Genomic DNA, 20885 nt, shown 5'->3' with positions numbered 1-20885 from the left:
GTTTTAGCTGACAGGAGTGGCACCCGGTGTGGTCTTCTGCTGCTGTAGCCCATCTGCCTTAAGGCCTGGGGTGAAAGTGGCTAGAATTTCTTGCCGGAACTCTCCGGCGTGAAGGTCGCCACAGAGCCAGAAATTTTGTTTTTTTTTTTATTTTCATTTTGGCGGAAGGGGGTCAAACCTCCTAATACTACTGAAATGCAAAGAAAACTGTTTTGGCACAGTTATTTCTATAGCACATAAAAACTGATTTTGATTCAAAATGGTATTTTTTCAATGATTTGCAAAATAAAAGTTAACAAACACAGCAATAACCCCATCCTCCATCTCCTAATTTTTATTTTCCCTCATTTCCTCACATACTAAAGGCCAAATCTCAATTTTAACTACTTAAGAACATAGGATGTATATTAAAATTGAAGTTAATGTAAACATTTACTTTTGATATTTTTAACAATAAAGATATAAGTAAAAGACATTCAGAAAAATAAGTACAAATGACTTAAATTATGCAGAGTGAAATGGATCATAAGGAAATGAATAAGTAGCCTAACATAAATGAATATAAGTCCAAAGTGCACATTGACAGCTAAGATGTTCTGAACCTCCACATCAAAGCAAATAAAACTAAATATGATAAATAAGCCTCCTCAACTCTTTCCTTGTTCTTAACGATTTGATTCACTTTCTATTGCATTGCCATATATATTTTTTGTCGCATCAATTCAACAAACTTTTTTTTTTTTTACTGTTCCAGAAAACATGCACATTTCAACCAATCAGAGCTAACTATCTCTGCTGATCACATGTCAGTATGTCAGCCAATTGAACGGATAAATTAGTCCGGGCATTTTGCTTTGCTGTGTGCATTTGCCCATTAACATGACTCATAATCGTCAGACTCAGATAACTGCAGAAACTGGGGAAACCTCCATGCCGTCGGTGGAATAAAATAAATAATAAATATCAGTGGAAACGGATTATGCTACACAAGCACTTTATTATGCTTGTTGTCAAAACTTGTGTATGTAAATCTGATGTTGGTAGATTGTTTTCTTCCTGGAGATAAAAATGCATGTGTGGCAGCTTAGTACTTTTTTTTTTTTACATAGCGTTTTGACAGTTGCCGTCATATTTTCAGAATCAAAGCACTGTGTACCACTACAGCTGAAACTTGTACCGGAACTGCGTTCCTGCCCTGAATCTTATACCGGAACTGCGTTCCTGACCGTTCTAGCCCACTTTCACCCCTGCTTAAGGCTAGACATGTTCTGCTTCATCTCCTGCATACTTCGGTTGTAACGTATAGTTATTATCTGGGTCTTTCTGTGTTTTTTTCTTTAATGGGATTTCTTCGGCGAGCCGCGCAGCCCAAACCGCTTGACCGATCGGCACAGTTCAAGTATCGACACGTCCGGAATTTTTGCGCGACGCAGGGAATTTTTCAAAGGGCTCCGAAAAATTTTGTGTTCCACCGCAAACAGCAATTTTCCGGGAAATAAAAATCAATTTTCAAAATGTATCTAGTTTGAATAACTGTTGCCTTTAGATAAGCTTGAACCATTCTATGCTGATCTCTGGCATCTATAAGATATTTTCGCTCTCTGAACTGCCACTCACATGATATTTTCTCTTTTCTGGACCATTTTCTGTAAACCCTAGAGTTGGTTGTGTATGTGAATCCCAGTAGGTTAGCATTTTCTTACATACTCAGACCATGCCACGTTCAAAGTCACTTATATCACCTTTCTTCCCCATTATGATGCTCTGGTTGCTGCCATGTGATCGGCTTAATAAGTACAGCTCATAAAGTGGCTGATGAGTGAATTTTATCGTTATTACAGCCTACGGGCTTCTAGTGGAACAGCAACCAGCTGAGATGGATCGTGATCGACGATCTTGGGTGCCAAACACATTTTTATTACTGGGAGTGCGGGGGGGACAGATTGTAATTATGACTGAGAACCCTTACAAAGGTATGATTGCCTAATATATTAAATATAAAATGGATTCATACCTGGATTTGAAATCGAGACACACAAATGATGTGGCAGGTCATATCTGGTCATAAAAGGGGGAGCAGCATTAGTCGTTTTTCTATGTCACCGCCTAGTTTTTATCTTTTTTCTTTTTTTCTTTTTTTTTTTTTTAAAGAGGTAATTATTTTCTAATGAAAAGTAACTACTGTACGTGCAGGTGGTTAATGTTGTCTCTACTTCTTGTTGTTAATGTTGGCAACACTGACAGTGGTGTTGCGCTTAAATGGATGGATGGTGGATGGTCAAACGCATAGCTTTCACACATGCACTGAACTAAACATCTTGGAATTGAAAGATTAAAATATTTTTGCTGAATTTCACACACACACAAAATCGGAAAACTTATCCCAAACTGGTTACCAGTCAGTTGTAGGGGACTGGGAGAGGAAAACAACAATCACACCCCCACTGAGTGAGAATTGCCTCCACCAATGAACTAATTTTACGGATGGAACTTTTCTTTAAGTCGAATGACGGCAGCAACTGTTTAAAGTTTTCAATCATTTTTCTTCTGGAAAAAAATATATGTGATATTTCTGAATGTCAATGATTATCTCCTAGAGCATACAGTAGATTACCTATCTCACACCACAGACAAAGTTACTTGTTTCATTTTTATCAGTGTGTGAAAATTAGTGTCTGAAACCCTAAATGTCAGCTTGAGTCACAGGGCCTTTGAGATCAGAGAGCTAAGAGATAATGACTTTTTTCCGTCGTTATGGAGGCGGAGAATGCCCCCCCCCCCCCAAAAAAAATGATATCAATAATTTAAAAAAAAAATTTTTTTTTAATGAAATAAAGAATGAAGTGATATCATCGTTTCATCAATACATTTTCCTCGACACATACTGCACGTGAAGAGTTTCTGCATTCTGTCGCTATAAATGCCGCCTACAGTAGATAGATACAGTGCTCACTTAATTTGAATACAGCCTTTCCTTTCTTGATTAAATGCTTTAACTGAACTTCCCTCGCAGGCATAGTGATGCCTGTGTAAGATCTTCTTTGAAAATGACTACTATTCAATCAGTCTCACAAGACTGACTCACATCTTCTTGCTCTTGCAAGTTTTCTGCATCCAAATTCCTGAAGTGGCTGTTCAAATGCAACACTTGGATAATTGGCTTGTTTACTACGCGTAGTATATAGACCGGCAGCGGTGCCGCAAACAGAGTGGGTGACTGTGGCAGTGGCCTCCGGCCCTAAACGGAAAGGGGCCCAAGAGACAGTTGACATTCTGTCAATGACAAAACAATGGTCCTATTTAAACAAGGCAGCAACAAAATTTGACAATACGAGAGACCCTCATACACATTACGATGACGCGGTGGAATTTGGATATGTCCCTGATAAGGTCAACAATATGCAAGCATATTGGTAGTTATATTAATTTTATTTCATATGCCATTTATTTACTGTAATTGGAGGATCCTGCTTTTCCATAGTCCTCGTTTCCATTGGAGGTGGCCTCCATGGTCATCTTAACTTTAATTGTTGGTACACATTATTACAGTGTATTACAAAAGTGAGTACATCCTTTGCATTTCTGCAGATATTTAAGTATATCTTTTCATGGGAAAACACTGAATAAATGACACTTTGACACAATGAAAAGTAGTCTCTGTGCAGCTTATATAATAGAGTTAATTTATTTTCCCCTCAAAATAACTCAATATATAGCCATTAATATCTAAACCCGTGGCAACAAAAGTGAGTACACCCCTATGAAAAAACTTACATGCCTAAATGTCCAAATTGAGTACTGTTTGTTATTTTCCCTCCAAAATGTCATGTGACATGTTAGAGGAGTGCTGTCAGCATTGCTGCAGAGATTGAAGAGGTGGGGGGTCAGCCTGTTAGTGCTCAGGCCACACGCCGCACTCTACATCAAATTGGTGTGCATGTCACCCCAGGAGGAAGCCTCTTTTGAAGACGTTTCACAAGAAAGCCCGGTCTCATCAGACCGTAGGACATGGTTCCAGTAATCCATGTGCTTTGTTGACATGTCTTTCTTTGACAGGGCTTTCTTGTCTGTTGTGTGCTTTGCATGGAAACCTCCCTTCCGATGCCTTCAAGAGTGTGCGCTGGCAGCTACAGTTGTGGTCAAAATTTTACATACACTTGTGAAGAACATAATGTCATGGCTCTCTTGAGTTTCCAGTTATTACTACAACTCTGATTTTTCTCCGATAGAGTGATTGGAACAGATACTTCTTTGTCACAAAAAACATTCATGAAGTTTGGTTCTTTTATGACTTCATTATGGGTTAACAGAAAAAGTGATCAAATCTGCTGGGTCAAAAATATACATACAGCAACACGAATTAGCAATTTTGACTTCTCCGAGGCCATTTAAATAGGGCTCATTGGATGCAAACGCCCACAAACGCTACAATGGGAAAGTCAAAGGAGCTCAGCATGGATCTTAAAAAGCGAATCATTGACTTGAACAACACAGGAAAGTCACTTGGAGCCATTTCAAAGCAGCTGCAGGTCCCAAGAGCAACAGTGCAAACAATTGTTTGTAAGTATAAAGTGCATGGCACTGTTTTGCCACTGCCACGATCAGGAAGAAAACGCAAGCTATCACCTGCTGCTGAGAGAAAATTGGTCAGGAGGGTGAAGATTCAACCGAGAATCACCAAAAAGCAGATCTGCCAAGAATTAGAAGCTGCTGGAACACAGGTGTCAGTGTCCACAGTGTTTTGCATCTCCATGGACTGAGAGGCTGCCATGCAAGAAGGAAGCCCTTGCTCCAAAAGCGGCACCTTAAGGCTCGACTGAAGTTTGCTGCTGATCACATGGACAAAGATAAGACCTTCTGGAGGAATGTTCTGTGGTCAGATGAAACAAAAATCGAGCTGTTTGGCCACCATGCCCAGCAATATGTTTGGAGGAGAAAAGGTGAGGCCTTTAACCCAAAGTACACCATGCCTACCGTCAAGCACGGTGGTGGTAGTATTATGCCAATGGAACTGGTGCTTTACAGAGAGTAAATGGGATAATGAAGAAGGAGGATTACCTTCAAATTCTTCAAGATAACCTAAAGTCATCAGCCCGAGGATTGGGTCTTGGGCGCAGTTGGGTGTTCCAACAGGACAATGACCCCAAACACACATCAAAAGTGGTAATGAAATGGCTAAATCAGGCTAGAATTAAGGTTTTCGAATGGCCTTCCCAAAGTCCTGACTTAAACCCCATTGAGAACTTGTGGACAATGCTGAAGAAACAAGTCCATGTCAGAAAGCCATCAAATTTAACTGAACTGCACCAATTCTGTCAAGAGGAGTGGTCAAAGATTCAACCAGAAGCTTGCCAGAGGCTTGTGGCTGCGACATTGCCATGGGATCGGTCTAATTTCTGGATTTTCGAGTGAGTAAAAAACACGGATTTGGATTACTATTACTATCTTTTATGTTGACTATTGTTCGTGGGAGTTTTCCCCAAATCATACTAAATAATTAAAGCACTATGGCACGCTACAGTGACGACAGTGACTCTGACGTGGACCTCACAACAATGTTTTAGTTCGTCAGGGAACGCATGTTTGCTTACTGCTGAGCTCCCGAGTGAAGAGTGGTCAAGGTGGAAATATTATTTTTCGTGAATAAATGTGCAGAGTGGAAGCTTCTCCCTTTTTGGTACTTTTATACACGTATCCTAGCTACCACGCGTTACAATATACAAGACATGGATTACACAAGGTATGCTCTTTGGCCTGTACTGTATTTAAAGCACACGACAGCTCTGGATGCTAACAATCTACATAATTATATTGGGATAAGTTTGAAAACGCAATATGGTTACCTTGAATATCTCGTAATAAAACCGGACAGCATACACTCTCGCTCCCAACCGGAGTTCCCAACAGGACTCTCTCGCATCACCAGTTTTACCCAACTTTTGTCTTATCAGGTATTTGCTGCACGCATTTTTCCCTGAAGCTCGTCTTGTGAACGATCGACAGTGCTGTCCTGCTCTTCACTTTTCAGATCTGGTTCAAATAGGAAGGGTACAACTGACGACATGTTGGGAAAGCTAACGAGTGACACGCTGGAATTTCGGCAACGGGACCAGTGACGTCACGCACTGCGACGTAACAAGAATGGCGATCTATCATTTAAAATAATTTTACAAACTTTATTAAAACAAAAACATTAAGAGGGGTTTTAATATGAAATTATTATAACTCATACTAACATTTATCTTTTAAGAATGACTTGTCTTAAAAATAGAGGATCCCTTTAAAACCTCATATCACATCGTATCACTAGTGCACATCAAAAAGGCAGTCTCTCATTTCTTTGAGAGAGTTGCAGATGTTTTTGTGCATCCATGCAAATGATTTTGTGCAATTCTCTGCTGTTTCCCACATCATCAGTTGCATCTGTCATGATGGTCAAAGCAATTGAGGAAAACTGTGATGTCTGGGGGAAATTGTGGTGATTTCCATACATTTGTTTTCTGTACCCCTAATCCTTTTTAGTTTTGCAGGTAGACTGACTTTGGCCCTGAGGTAGAGTAAACATTGGGCTGGTAAACATATAAGACAGCTTTTCACTTTTATACCTATGGCCAGTTTAGAGCCTTTGGTTCACCTAACATGCATAATTTAGGAATATGAGAGGAAAGGAGCAAAAACCCAACAAACCTGGTGCATTCTGCACTGAAGTTCCATAACCGAGAGATGAACCCAAGGACCTCCACACTATAAGGAAAAATGTTAACCACTCGGGGTAGTTTTTTTTTTTTTTTTTTTTTTTTAAATGAAGATAAGTTTTTATGAAATAAATGCGGGAAAAAAATATAAACAACCACCGGTGTGTCGCCATACAAGGTCCGGTGTTTGGTCCAAATTGACCGAATCATTTAGTTGCCAAATTCAGGAGGAAATCTTTGTTCATAATCATATCATTGAAATTTACTTGATACCTCAAAAGCTATTCATCTGCATAAAGGATATGCAGAATGTTTGGTCTATTTTGGTTATCCGTTGCTAGAACCCAAAAAGGAGCAGCTGGCTTTTAAAGAAGTCCTCTTTTAGCAGCTCAGCAGTAGGGTGCAGGAGGGTTCGCCTCCGTGGCCTCTAAAATATGAATATCCCTGTCAAAACCATTACTTTCAAACAGTCTCAGAGTAGATTTCCGTGGCTCCATCACTCCTGTAGTGCGCTCGATGCCGACAGTCTTTTTCTGCTGTTGAAAGCAGAAGTATGTTTCGTATGCTGACAAGCGTCTTTTAAATAAATCAAATTTACATTTCGAATATTGTCGTCATCCACAAGACAAGAACGTTATAACATTTCAGTAAAACTAAACCACCAAAGTCATTCATTGGATGAAATGTTTCCGCAAAATGTTTTAGCTTCAAACTATATCATTGTAAAAACATATGATGTGAATATGATAGCCAACATAGTTTATTCAGAACCACTTCAAATAGTAACAGCAATCTTTTGCCCCTTTATTAATCAGCTGGACATTATCAATATATCTGAAATAAGAAATAAAAATAAAAGATTACAGCTTTTAAATTATATAAAAGAGAAATCCCGAATGAGTATCAACAAAATTTTAAGCAATCATAAATATACAGTATTGTCTTGCTTGCAAGGCTATAAGCAATAGATAATATAGAAAAATCAGTGAATGGTGAGGATCATTTGCATGGATGTACCAATACATTTGCAACTCCTTTAAAAAAAAAAAAAAAAAACAAGAAACTCCTTTTTTTTATTTGCACAAGTGACACAATGTTATGAAGGTTGAACAAGTAGTTTTGAGAATTTCAATTCTGAAGGAAAAAAATATATAGAACAAGGTATATATATTACACAATCTTAATGATTTGTATGTGGACGGCAGGTGCTCATAGGGTTGTTGTTTTTTTTTTCTAAAAAAGATATAGGCGCTACAAAGGGAAAATATAGGGTTGTTGGTTTTTTTTTTTCTAAAAAAAAGATATAGGCGCTACAAAGGGAAAATCTTAGTAAAGTGATATTGTCACACAATGAAAAGAGCAAACATTTGTTTTGAGCTGAGGCTAAGTGAGCTCTTGCAAAAGTGTTGGTGATGTGAGGGTTTTGTACAGTGAGATTACAGGTGTTGTTGTAACACTGATATCGAAAAAGGTGGAAAAAAAATGTTTATGCCCCATTGAACAGTGTTTTCAATAAGTAACGCGTTACTGACAACACTGAGGAGGCTAACATTGAAGATGCAAAAGAGATACCATAAACAGCTGCATTTGTTCACTGGAAATACATCCATTACTTCATATTTCTGTCCAGTAAAGATGACAAAAATACCTCCCTGCATTTCGAACTTTGCGCTGGCTCAAAAAGATTGTCGACCGCTAAAAACTCCACATCCAATTCAAGAAACTGCTTGGAATTACAGCACAACGCGACAAAACTGGGAACAAAGCCTACAGGTAACGAGACAGCCAGCACTTCTACAATTTATAACCAGCCTTAGGCGCAATTTGACTTTTTGGGGCAAAACATGTTGATGACCCTGACCGTGAAACAAAAGTCAAAAGTTTGGACGCACCTCATTATTTGTGTGTTTTATATATTTACACTACTATTTAAATTGTAAATTCTCACTGAAGATGTCAAAACTATGAATGAATATGTGGAACTTGATAGGAACTTGAAAACAGGTTTTATATTCTACATTCTTCAAAGTACCCACCCTTGAGGTGTGTCCAAACATTTTGCCTGTACTGTATGTACTGTACTATAGATAGATAGATAGATAGATAGATAGATAGATAGATAGATAGATAGATAGAGAGAGAGAGAGAGAGAGAGAGAGAGAGAGAGAGAGAGAGAGAGAGAGAGAGAGAGAGAGAGAGAGAGAGAGAGAGAGAGAGAAGAGAGATTTATATAGATATATATAGATATATAGATCTTGACACTGTTTGTGTTCAATCCTTGGTTCAAGTTCAGTTGTTGTTGGTAGCTTTAGAAAGCTTAGGTTTAAAGAAATTCTAAATATCCATCTTGCCTCCTGAGGAGTAGTTTTGGCTAAGCAAAGCAAAGGACAGTCTCTAAAGTGCTAGTCACATGATATGTACAAAAAATAATTTTTACACGGCATTTTATTGGGGAAGGTCAGAATTTTTGACATTAGGCTTAATCTTAGAGTTAGCGGGGGTTCAATTAGTCGTTGGATTTGATTTGAACAAATTCTGTGCAGTTTGTCACTTACTTGTTAGTTTCAGGGCTCCAGAGTGGCTAAGCTAGCACGAGTCAATGGTGGTGAAATCACCTCCATCGACTAATTAAATCCCTGCTAACTCGAAGATTTAGCTTATGTGGAAAATTCAATTACATGCGATGACATTTTTCTGTTGTCATTCTTTTGTTGAGGCAGCAAAGAGAGAAAAATTGGTCAAAAGTAACTGATAGATTACTTTTAATGTAACTTTGTTACTTTGATAATAAAGTAATCAGTAAAGTGGATTAGTTTTTTGAGGCGTAGGATTAGTATTTTAGGCGTAATCAGTAATTAGTAATTAAATTACTTTTTCACGTAATCTGTGACAACACTACCAATGAAACATTCCAGGATTTTGCTGTGAACAAAATGTAGTATTTCTTATTGAATTCTTCCTACAGTGAGAGTGCAACAACTGCAATCTTACTTTGAACTTCAGGCAAAGCACACAAACTAGGCCGACAATCAAAAAAAAAAAAAAACAAGGTGCTCTCTCTCTCTCTCTCTCATTCTGTCGCTTTCCCTTTCAAGACAATCAACAGTGACACACGCGTTACCCTCTCGTGCCCTTCCCTTCAGCACAATGGAGTGGACTCATGTATGAGGGTTCACCAAACCATTTATAGAAAATGTGTTCTTACACATTAAGTGCACGAAACAAATGAAAACAATAAACAAAATAAGAAAGAACACTTTTTTCGGATGACGATGAGGCTATGTGTTTTAGGTTTTTTTTTCTTTTTTTTTGTACTGCTCACACAATAAAAAAAATTTGCTCCAAAATGTCCCAGCAAGATGTCTGCTATCCGCGTTTGTGAAAATGCCACAATCAGAATCTGACCACACAAGCAATTTATGGTGGGTCCATGGTTTGTTACCATGGTGAGCGTGAACTCACCCTGCGAAATTACCGTCGCCTCTATCAAATTCATGGAAGCGCATAAACTCATTGAAGCACGTGTTCATTAACTACATGGTGCATGCAGACACGGAAAAAAACAAAAGTGTCTAAAGTGACAATTGAATGAATGGTCATTATGTAGGTGAACACAGAGAGGCACCTTTTGCAGAAATAGGCAGAAACAAAATATTTTCTTGCTTGTTTGATTTCACATATATTGGCTTGACAGGTAATCGAGTGATGCAACAATTAGTGCCATAATACTGGCACATCAATACACTACAGGTTGTTTGTGCCGTTTGATATTAAAATTCCTTGCAGATAATTATTCCCAAACAAACTCCAGAGAGCAATCTTGCATCTTTTCCTTCAGATCCCTTTCAAAGCGTTCATTTTGCTCATTTGTCAGCATGTTCCTCCAGTCACCAACTTTACCTGGAAGACGAAAGCAACCGTAACTGGGCATTGGTCATACAGTGTTTTATAACAAAGGTATATATGCACTGTACTGTGTTATTGTGGGATACTGTATTAGAAAATTAATATTTTCCTCCAAACATTTAGACATTTAGTTCTGGTCATGTTTTCCTGTAACTTTTAGAATGCACACATGATTTTGACCAATGTCTTGGCAATTACTTGTTTCTTTGATAAGATCAAAACCTGTATAGACTTCGATTCCCTTTGAAAGCAAGTGATATTTGTTTCATCTCATATGTCATGTACTTTGTTTACTATGTAAGAGAGCTAAATAGCCAAGCAATGTTTCTGTATTCACGTTTTCATGTGGTCAAGACACTGACAAGTCTGTCTCCATTATTGTGTCATTTGGAGCTCCAGATTAAATATCCAAAAGACTGGTTTTCTGCTGGACGGTTCTTTGAAAAAAACTGCCAAATTGCCAAAACAGTACTGTTATGTCCCAACGTTTATTGACTCATGGCAAACATTTCATGTAATACAAAAAGGAGACATGATAAAATGGCACATATTTGCAATTGGAAAACTTTAAAAGGATAGAAAACACCCTAACCATGTGCAACCTGGTCGAAAGAATCTTTTTTGATAAAGTGCAAAGACACAGAGTTATTTTTTCTTCCTGAAGTCTAGTGGTCAAGCAAAATGAAAATTATGATATCGATAATATTTCCCGTAATTAGGCGAAATTTCTAATCACATTTCTAATGGAGTAATATTTTAGCCAATCAAATGCGAGTATTTAAGACTTTCCCAACTTCTTGTCACAAGTGTTGTACTGTTAGCGGATTACTTTCTTTCAGTAAGGAGCAATCTAACGCATTCATTTTTCCATTTTTTTTGTTTGTCTGTGCTTTACTATTTTGTGATTGTCTCTTAATGTATGTAGAATGAAGAATACTTTAGCCCTGTACTAAGAGGAACATTTTGAATAGAAAATTTTGCTCTTGTGTTTTATGGAGGTAGACTTGTGTCTTTATTATTCAATCAAAAAAAAAAGTTGCTTCAATCAAATAAAAAGTTGCTTCAATCAAAATATATACTTTCAATCGAAGAAAACGTCACTTCAATCAAAAAAAATGTGTTTGAATGCAAAAATAAATTTGAAACTCAAAAAAATATATTTGAAAACTATTTTTCTTTGATTGAATTTTATTTTTTGATCAAAGTCAAGTTTTTTTTTAATTGAAACACCATTTTTGATTGAAGTCATGTAATTTTCCGTTTGGACCACATTTTGGCTAGGACATTTGTGTCTTTATTATTCAATCAAAAAATAAATTGCTTCAAACAAAAAAAATATATATTTTCAAAAGAAAAATTACTTCAATCAAATTTTTTTTTTTTAATCAATCGTAGAAAAAAAGGTTTGAATGTGAAAAAATATTTGAGAGTCAGAAATTCGCATTTGAACACTATATTTTTCATTCAAACTGTTTTCTTTGATTGAAGCAATCCTTTTTGTGTTTGAGCCATATTAGGGGTAGGACATTTGTGTCAAAATCATTCAATCGCAATAAAAGTTGCTTTAATCAAAAAACTATTTTTAATCAAAGAAAAAAATCATTTGCAAAAACTTTTTTTTTTTAAATATATTTTTTATTTTGAAATATATATATATTTTTTTTTATTGAAGTGTCACTTTTTTTGAAAAGCAAAAAGTTTTAAACTCTTTTTTTTTTTCAAAGTGGAAAAAGTTTTGAACACACTTTTTTTTTTGAAGTGGAAAAAGTTTTGAAGGCACTTTTTTTCGATTGAATCATTTTGACACAAAGATTCAACTTCAACGCTAGTTCCGGTGTGTTTGATTGGCAGGTGGCTACGCCAATGACATAAAAGTATGAAGCACGCATAATGGCCACCAGGGCTCCATCCAGCCATCGGAGTCTGTTGGAGTCTAAGCCGAATATAGGGCACCGGTACGGGCGTGTGACATCGGCATTTCACCGGAGTACCCGCAACGGTACGGTGCCCTGTCGTGGCACATTGGTCGGATATCACCTCCCAGGCGCTGAGCCCGGCTGTCGAGTGGACGCCCCGCGAATGACACGGCACTCATTCAAAGCTGAAGCGATGGGGCTGCCGGCGTGGACGCCGGCGACTCGCCGATAGTCCACTCGCTTACTGGGCAGGCTAGTGTCGGGCCACTCGCCAACCACTCCCGTACTGGCGCGTCGCGGACACTCCGGCTGGAACCAATTGCCAACCGTCACGTCAGGGCAGCGGGTGAAGTTCACCGTGTTAAATCACATTAAGCAACAGGGCACCGTACTCCGGTGAAATACCTTTTAGTGTAAATATCCCATAATACAGTGAGGAAAGCTGCGGCTTATATTCTTTTCGTGTCAAATTTGATGGGTGGCGGCTTATAGTTAGGTGCGCCTTATAGTCCGAAATATACGGTAAATGTGAACGATGGATCATCTTCTGTGGACGTCGAAAAGACCAATTTAGCGCTAGCAAGGTGAATGGCTTCACCTTCATTTGTAGAAAAATTTTGTTGGAGACCATGGTCCTACAGATGACAATCTTGAGCCATAGCCTACCTGAAAGAGGTAAGCCATTTTGATATTTTTACTTATTGTTTAGCTTGGCGTTTTGCCGTGCTGCTTCTGCCTGACAATAAATGGCCTGAAAAAAAATGGTATCTGACTGCCACTGTTGTTCTGACCTGTGTTGCCAACAGTCAGATTCCCTCACACATCAATTGTGATACAAACAATCTTTTTATTTAGTTGTTGAGAATTGGGAATTAAGAATTTGTTGTTGAGAAGTCAGGCCTCACCTACAGTAACATGTTTGAGAAGTTATTACCAGTAGGAGTTAGCAGAGTTTTTGTAAGGTTTTGTAAAGAATTTTGGTTTATTGTTGCACTCTGAACGTATTGTCAGGCGCAACAGAAAGCACCAACTCCACGGCCATTCGCAAGCACTCCAACGTCAAAAAAGGGAAAGTGGTGGACTCGGCAAATACTGTTCTCGGCGCACCAAACATCTTGTTGGATCTCGATATGATGTCACATCTCAATGTTACTGACACAGAAGAAAATAAAAGTGTTCAAAGATATTTTTTGATGATGAAGTGTAAAATGATATATAGTATTACAGCAAGCAATGTTACACTATTTTGATATATGAATATTTGTTCTATCAAACAACAAATCGGGAGTATTAATAAATTGATCCTCTTAATATACACTTTTAGAACAACCTCATGTTTAATAACATCAGAATAATTTTTTTCAAGGTATCCACCCTTTGCTCTTATTACTTTTTTGCACACTTTTGGCACTCTCTCAATGAGCTTCAAGATGTAGACATCTTGAAAAGGTATTAAATGGTGTTATACCTGTTTAGTGCTTTTTCTACCTCTCAAGGTACTCAAAGCGCTTTACACTATATTGCCATCTACCTACTGGTGACACAGCATCAGGAGCAATGCGGGGTTCAGTATCTTGCTCAAGGATACTTAGGCGAGTTCATCAGGGTGGAGAATCGAACCCACAACCTCTGGGTTGGGGGACAACTACTCCACCACTGAGCCACGCCATCCCCATTATATTTAATTAATAATTAATTAAGTAATTAAGTACTAATGCCTTATCTGGGTAATAAGTGGAATTTTCTGCCTTTCCAATTGGGTTGGGACCAATGTTCTCTCTAAGCTGCGCGCATGTGCAATACCGCATTGCTTGCACATACTTAGCGCACGAGAAAATCTATGCAGCGTTCTAAATAAAATTCAACCGAAACGTATTCTAGCGTCGCTACTACTGTCGGCGAAGCAGTAATGTGTCAGCACGACACTCCTATCGGTGCGTTGGATACGGCAATGCGACACTCCTATTGGTGCGTTCGATACGGTAACGCGACGCTCCCATTGGTAGGTTACTACACCGCGATTGTATATAGCTGTGAGGTGCATGTCCTGGGTGGGTGCGCAGAAAAATAAAGAGTGAAAAGTGAGCTAGACTCTGGTGCTAATTTACTGAAGCAACGTTCCGCTGCCAATCTTTGCAAAGGCGACAATATCAATTAATATAATATAATCAAGTAAATTAGACCAACAAAATTGTTTTCTGTACCATTTTGCAACGTAACAATGGAGAACAGGTGTCTAGCCAATAATACGACAAAGTTCACTTCACTTAGGCTACAGTTGATCTATGTGCCCTACCCATATTTGCCATGCTGGTTACCTAGCTAATAACAGTGCAGCGGAGTTGAGAGACACAAATGCTTGCCCCTTGTCATGGCGAAAGAAACGGGAAGCTACTACACTGATCAAGCAAAAAGCAGCTCATCAAGTAAAAAACATGCAGTTCTTTAAAGATAGAATGGCTGTCAGAGAATGTACAAATAGAAGAACAAGCGGTGAAACTGAGTGAGATCATAGACTTCATTGCCTGTTGACGGGACACTTCGTCATTCTTTGCATCACGCCTTATCAGAGAGGGCCGAGCTTCATTCAGTATAGTCAGGCGAAGACGGCACACACTCATGTCTAAACTGGATTAGCGCTTGGATTTTTGAAGAACTACAAAAGCTATACTGCACACAGGATTGTCTCAGGAGTGATTTGTTCGAGGATTCAAGATAAATATTATATTTTTTGTACCATGCATGCATTTTGAAATGTTGTGAAAAACATCAATGTGAGAATGGGAACCGCTATGGCATTGGCGTCATTCTTCGACATATATACGTAAAATAGATGCGTAACTGCCCGTTTTTTTAACAATATGAATCGAGACAGTTTTATGTCCATATCTACAAAGAATTCAGTGATTGAAGCATTTATTCACAGGAATTTTCTTCTTTCTTTACACATGGAGGCGGCTAATTTTCGTAACTGACTAGCCTCATAGTTGGCAATGTTTACGCTAAATAAATGCTACCTGCACTTTTTTTTTTGCTTTTAACCAAGAATCGAGACTGTTTTACATCCATATCTATAAAGAATTCAGGTATTTACGCATTTATTCACAAGAATTTTCGCCAGAAAAGCTCTGTTTATGTCAGTCGGCCGCTAGTCTCATTCGCTAACAGAGTAGCATTGTACTTCGACATATATACGTAAAATAAACGCTTACTGCATGGTTTCTTTACATTTAACCAAGAATCGAGACTGTTTTACGTCCATATAAATGAAGAATTCGGGGATTTAAGCATTTATTCACAAGAATTTTCGCCAGAAAAGCTCTGTTTACGTCAGGCGGCCGCTAGCCTCATTCACTAACAGTATATAGTGTATAATGATAATAAAGGGCTATTCTATTCTATAATAAGTAGTGATTGTATAACTAATTTATTAATAATCTATTTACATATTAGTTATAATTGATTCTGCATGTTTTCCTCAAGTATTACGTGTCTGATGTTAAATTGAGTGATTTATTAGCAGTTGAAAGCTTGCAGTAAATAAAATAAAAAATAAAGTTGCTATTTTGGTCAAAAACATATATGATATGTTAAATATTGCCATTGATCCTGACAATATTGGTGATTATCTCTGCATTTGGTGATTTTCGTGCATCTAGTGTAAAATCTGAGAGTTTTATAGCCATTATAGCCAAGCTGTGTTATACTTATATAAAAAATAATTCATCGGGATTTTATAAAGGAACGACTTTGAATTTTTTCATGCCACTGCTCATGGAGACTCATATATGGCTAAGATAGGTGCCTGTATTGGTTTTAGGTCGGTAGCAGCTTTGGTTTTGAAAATATTTGAATTTAAAGTTTTTGAAAATGGGCCCCCTACGAATCAGCCCCATTTCCCGTGTCATGTCAATAGGTTATGAAATCTATAGTGAGATTTTTTCTGTTTTCTTTTCTTTCTTTTTTAATTTCAAAACGTGTCCTGTATAGATGCTTGGACCCAGAGAATAGGAATCTTGAGTGCCCTTATCGTCTGAACAGTTTTAATGAGAGAGTTTGATATACTCCAATTGTGGTTGTTTGTTATGTTTTATATCAAAATTATATGAAAAGAAAACTAATGAAAGTTGCTGCTGTAATTGTATTCTTTTAATAACCCATTTTACTTGCTATGATCCAAGGTTTTGAACAGGCGGTATACTGGCGTGTGGCCACAGCATACACATCTGATGTTGCTCACAGTGGTCCTCAGTGTGCTCAGGAAGCTTGTGTGATTGCTCAGACACATGAAAAATTAGAGGGAACATTGGTTGGGCCCATCATTTGTATTGCATTGAATGATGTGTGTCCAAACCTTTGGCCTGTACTGTATGTGTACATACTAGTATATACATCTTGACTCTGTTCGTGTTCAATCCTCGGTTCACGCTCAGTTGTTGTTGAAGCTTTTAAAAACTTAGGTTTAAACAATTCTAAATATTCATCTTGCCTCCTCAAGTGTAGTTTTGGCTAAGCAAAGCAAAGGATCATCTCTAAGGTGCTCGTCACATGATCTGTTCGAAAAATAATTTGGGCCGATTATGAAATACTTTCAAGGATTCTTGTTCATTTAGTTCATTTTTGTTTTTTATACTTTTATAGACAGCATTTTACCGGCTAGGTCTTTATTTTAAAGGGGAAGTTCAGAATTTTTGACATTAGGTGTTGAGGCAGCAAAGCAGAAAAATTGGTAAAAAGTAACTAATAAATTACTTTTAAAGTATTTTAGTTACTTTGATAATAAAGTAATCAGTAAAGTAACTAGTTTACTTTTTTAAGGCATAATCAATAATCAGTGATTAAATTACTTTTTCAAGTAATCTGTGACAACACTGCTAGTCATGCATTGGCTTCCCACAGTAGAATGTGCAGCTATTGAAGAATTGACCTAGGAAGTGAAGTGGACTCAGATGGAAAAAAAAAAAAGGGACAGTGACATATTGAACAGTTACAGAAACATTTTAGAGTACGTCCCTGTTTTCTGATTGACTTTTTACCTGTTTCAAGGGTATCAGTGATTTTGTGCATGGTGTGACTCACGTTCATCACACAACGGTTGCGCTAATAAATCACTGTCATTTTTTTTTTTTTTGTGCTTAAACATCGGGTCTAAGAAATGCACGATTAGCATACTTCAATAGTCTTTCAAATGAAGGCCATTTATACTCGGCGTTGTCAATTGCCTTACCTATTCACACTGTTTTTGCTGAAAGGTTTGAAGCAATGAAAGCACTACTTTGAATCTTCTAAATTAAGAGGTTTCTGGAGGGGAATGGCTGCATTTTGATAAAAAATAAAATGTAATGTTATGAAAATTTACTGTGAACAAAAAATGGTAGACATTGTTTTTTTACCTGGTAAAAGACAGGAGTCTTCTTTGATTTAGATGGATTCGGTCTACGTACTGTATATGTAATTGACAAAGACAATAAAATACAAGATTGGCTTCTCTGTAAACGTTTTGTCAAAGTAATTGCCATAGCACACTGGTTGGAAATCCCTGCAACATGAGCCTCACCTCTCCTCATGAAGCAGCCCTTGCTGTGGTCCATAATCTCAGGAGGAATGTCAGTGTAGTTGACCATCTTGTTGTCTTTCATGCTGCTGAAGCTACAGTGCCTCAGACAGCTGTTCACTTCATCCTCCGCCAGAGGACGCTGGAGGAAAGAGGTCACCTTCACAATTGCAGCTTCAAAATCCTAAAAGAAAGGAGCAAAAGTTAGGTTGGCACATTTCATATCAAGAGAAAAACATACTTTCGATTACCACATGTTTATATCATCACTCTATGTTGATCCTTTGTGAATTACCATTGACATCTCTTCATAGGTCACATGTAGCAGATTTGTCATAGCTCCTGTCTGTCCTGTCGTCCATCCCTTGAAATGGTCAAACCAGGAGCCGAAATGCACTGGAGCAGGTTAAAATGTATGAATTAATTTCTCATGAGCTAGGGGAAAAACTTATATACAGTATGATATGGTTGCATACCCGTGCCCTCCAGAAAGGCGTTCAAAAACTCTTGGAAAGAACTAAAATTCGGCAGGAAATTGGCCATTTTGTGGAAGTGGTAAAAAGACACCGCCACATCTTTTGGGTTTCTGCTCACATAAATCACCTGTGAGAAGGAAAAACATCACAGTTTTCGGTACGTTTCAAAGCAGCGTTAAAAGTGCCAAACATACAGTACCTTGACATTTGAGCCTCGGAGAGCCCCGGCAAGCAGGTTGTGAGGCAGGTGAGTAGTAATGATTCGAGGTTGTCTTAAAGCATCCAGAAGCGTTGCGCTGTAATGGTGCTCTAGCCACGGAGCACGCACCCAATTTGGGACTTTTTGGGACTCAAATGGGTCCCCGCGGTTGAGGATCAGGGTTAGCAGTTGTTGCATCCATGTGGTTCCTGAAGGGAGCAGGAGGGAGTAAAATATTCTACCAAATTAAAAAAGCAATGTGCAAAATGACACTTTTAAATATAAATGTATGCATGAAAGTGAAAAGGTTTTTATCATCTGAAAGCCCTGTTAATATTTGAGACGACTCCTGACTTGTTGGAAAAAAGATTGCAAATGGCCAAAAGTACAAAAAAACCCACAGGCATATTTTGTGTCATATACAGTACATATAAAATAATAATAATAAAAATCTGTATAAAAAAGATAAACAAGACCAATGCACAAGTCATTGTTTTCTTACCTGATTTTGGATAGGATACAATGAGAATGTCTGTATCATGAAAAGGAAATTCGAGAGCAAGTTGCAAAGACTCCTGCGTGTGCAGGTGTCCAGGAAAAGTGATTCCATGAAATGTTTCTATCACTTCCAACCTGGACATATCTAACATCAGTGAATGATTCCCACAATTCTTGGTCAGTCTCAGCTCGCTCCTTATTTCCTTGTATGCTTTCACCTCTCTCTACTTCTGTGACTGGGTGAGGATAGGCTCACAAATTTGGTTCACTCTAACAAGGAAGTGAAAGTATGCACACAGAACTGTAACAAAGCATTGGCATTTGAAACGGAACAAGAATGGTAGCAATTCTGAATATGACTATATTTTTTATTTATCATATATATATTTAATATATGATGTATTCAGACAATCAGTCACTGAGTATGGTTCAAATGTTTATTGTCATTTAGAAAATGTTCTGTAACAACAAACTGTCAAGAAAAAAGTTCAATAAACTTGCAATGTAAATGCCTGTGCACAAACGTTGAAAAGCACATGCACTCATACAGTATATAGGCCACAATTGCTGCACTTTTTTTATGCTGGTGTGTGTAACTGGCAGCCATTTTGGGTAGGATGACCAGCGGTTGGAAAAGTACATATAGCACACAATCGGCATTTGGCACATTATTTTTTTAGAACTCCCCGATACCAGTGATTTCATTTTAGTACCGTATCAGTACCGATGATTATACCGGTATCGGTGCATCACTAGTATATTGTAAGAGCTTAAATGCTACTGTATGTCCATATGAAACATTCCAATTAGAACTACAGTGGAATATTACTGGTATGTGAAGACCACAGATTATAGATTCAGATTATCACTCATTCCAAAATTATAAACCTAACAGAATGTAACAGAACTACTGAGAGTAGTTGAAGTGTGAAATCAAATTCAAGAAGGAGAGGCTGACATTCATGTATCTAAAACTGACCCAACCAACCAAAAAAAAAAAAAAGAAGAAAAAACACCAATGATGATGAATGAACAAACAAATTGTCAAACGAGAACTGTTGAAGCAAAACATTGAAATCTGTTCTAAAAACACCTATACAGTCTGTTCAGACAGTCAGGCTGCATAAATTAAAATATGCAGCCTCTTGTAAAAATTGGCATACCTGTCATGTGGTAAGGGGAGGTGGTATTCACTGGTGTACGTTTAATACAGAGGAATGGTAAACCGTTGTTTTTTTGTCTTCATAAGGTATATCTTTACAGGGACTCTTAAAGGGACATACATCCATTGTGATCATTCAACCTTGTTTATTAGGAGAGAGCAGGGAACAGGAAGGGGTTATGCATGGGAAAAAGCAGAAACAACAAGAAGAAATACATTAAACACCTACTCTAACTATGAATATGTTGGTGCTATCGTTAGCTAGTTGTATTTCCGGTTGACACCATGTGGGAGGCCTGATAACCAAGGAAAGAGAGAGGGTGGGGGGTCTGAGAGATATGTGATTGGGAGGAGTGAAGTGTACCTAAATCAGCCATGTGGTCGAGAACCCAGTATTTGTCTGAATCCCTTGCGAGTGTGAGTATGTTGGCATCCTATTCTATGCTGTCTCATCGCTAATCCTGACACCGAGGTTTTCT

At 37.9% G+C, this 20885-nt stretch overlaps 1 protein-coding gene across 1 annotated transcript; it reads right to left on the bottom strand.

The window, feature by feature from the left end:
* Nucleotides 1–10362: 10362 nt before the first annotated feature.
* sult5a1 (sulfotransferase family 5A, member 1) lies at nucleotides 10363–19387 on the bottom strand. The gene is made up of 6 exons (XM_057846714.1): nucleotides 19249–19387; nucleotides 18747–18955; nucleotides 18548–18674; nucleotides 18367–18467; nucleotides 18075–18255; nucleotides 10363–10595 (listed from the first exon to the last, which is right to left on the bottom strand). Exons 1-6 carry the CDS (start codon nucleotides 19385–19387, stop codon nucleotides 10486–10488), a joined length of 867 nt encoding a protein of 288 aa, XP_057702697.1. The 3' UTR covers nucleotides 10363–10485.
* Nucleotides 19388–20885: the final 1498 nt, after the last annotated feature.

This window comes from Corythoichthys intestinalis, chromosome 1, assembly GCF_030265065.1.
Source record: "Corythoichthys intestinalis isolate RoL2023-P3 chromosome 1, ASM3026506v1, whole genome shotgun sequence".
NCBI classification, from domain to species: domain Eukaryota; kingdom Metazoa; phylum Chordata; class Actinopteri; order Syngnathiformes; family Syngnathidae; genus Corythoichthys; species Corythoichthys intestinalis.
Note: the sequence above shows the minus strand (reverse complement) of the source record. Positions and strands in the feature narration are given on the sequence as shown.

Excerpts from the sequence above, each read along its gene's own strand:
- sult5a1 (XM_057846714.1), bottom strand. The coding sequence starts at position 19,387 with ATGTCCAGGTTGGAAGTGATAGAAACATTTCATGGAATCACTTTTCCT. Across the intron at positions 18,256-18,366 it reads CCTATGAAGAGATGTCAATG|GATTTTGAAGCTGCAATTGT; the intron begins GTAATTCACAAA and ends CCTTTCTTTTAG. Across the intron at positions 10,596-18,074 it reads GGGCTGCTTCATGAGGAGAG|GTAAAGTTGGTGACTGGAGG; the intron begins GTGAGGCTCATG and ends TTCGTCTTCCAG.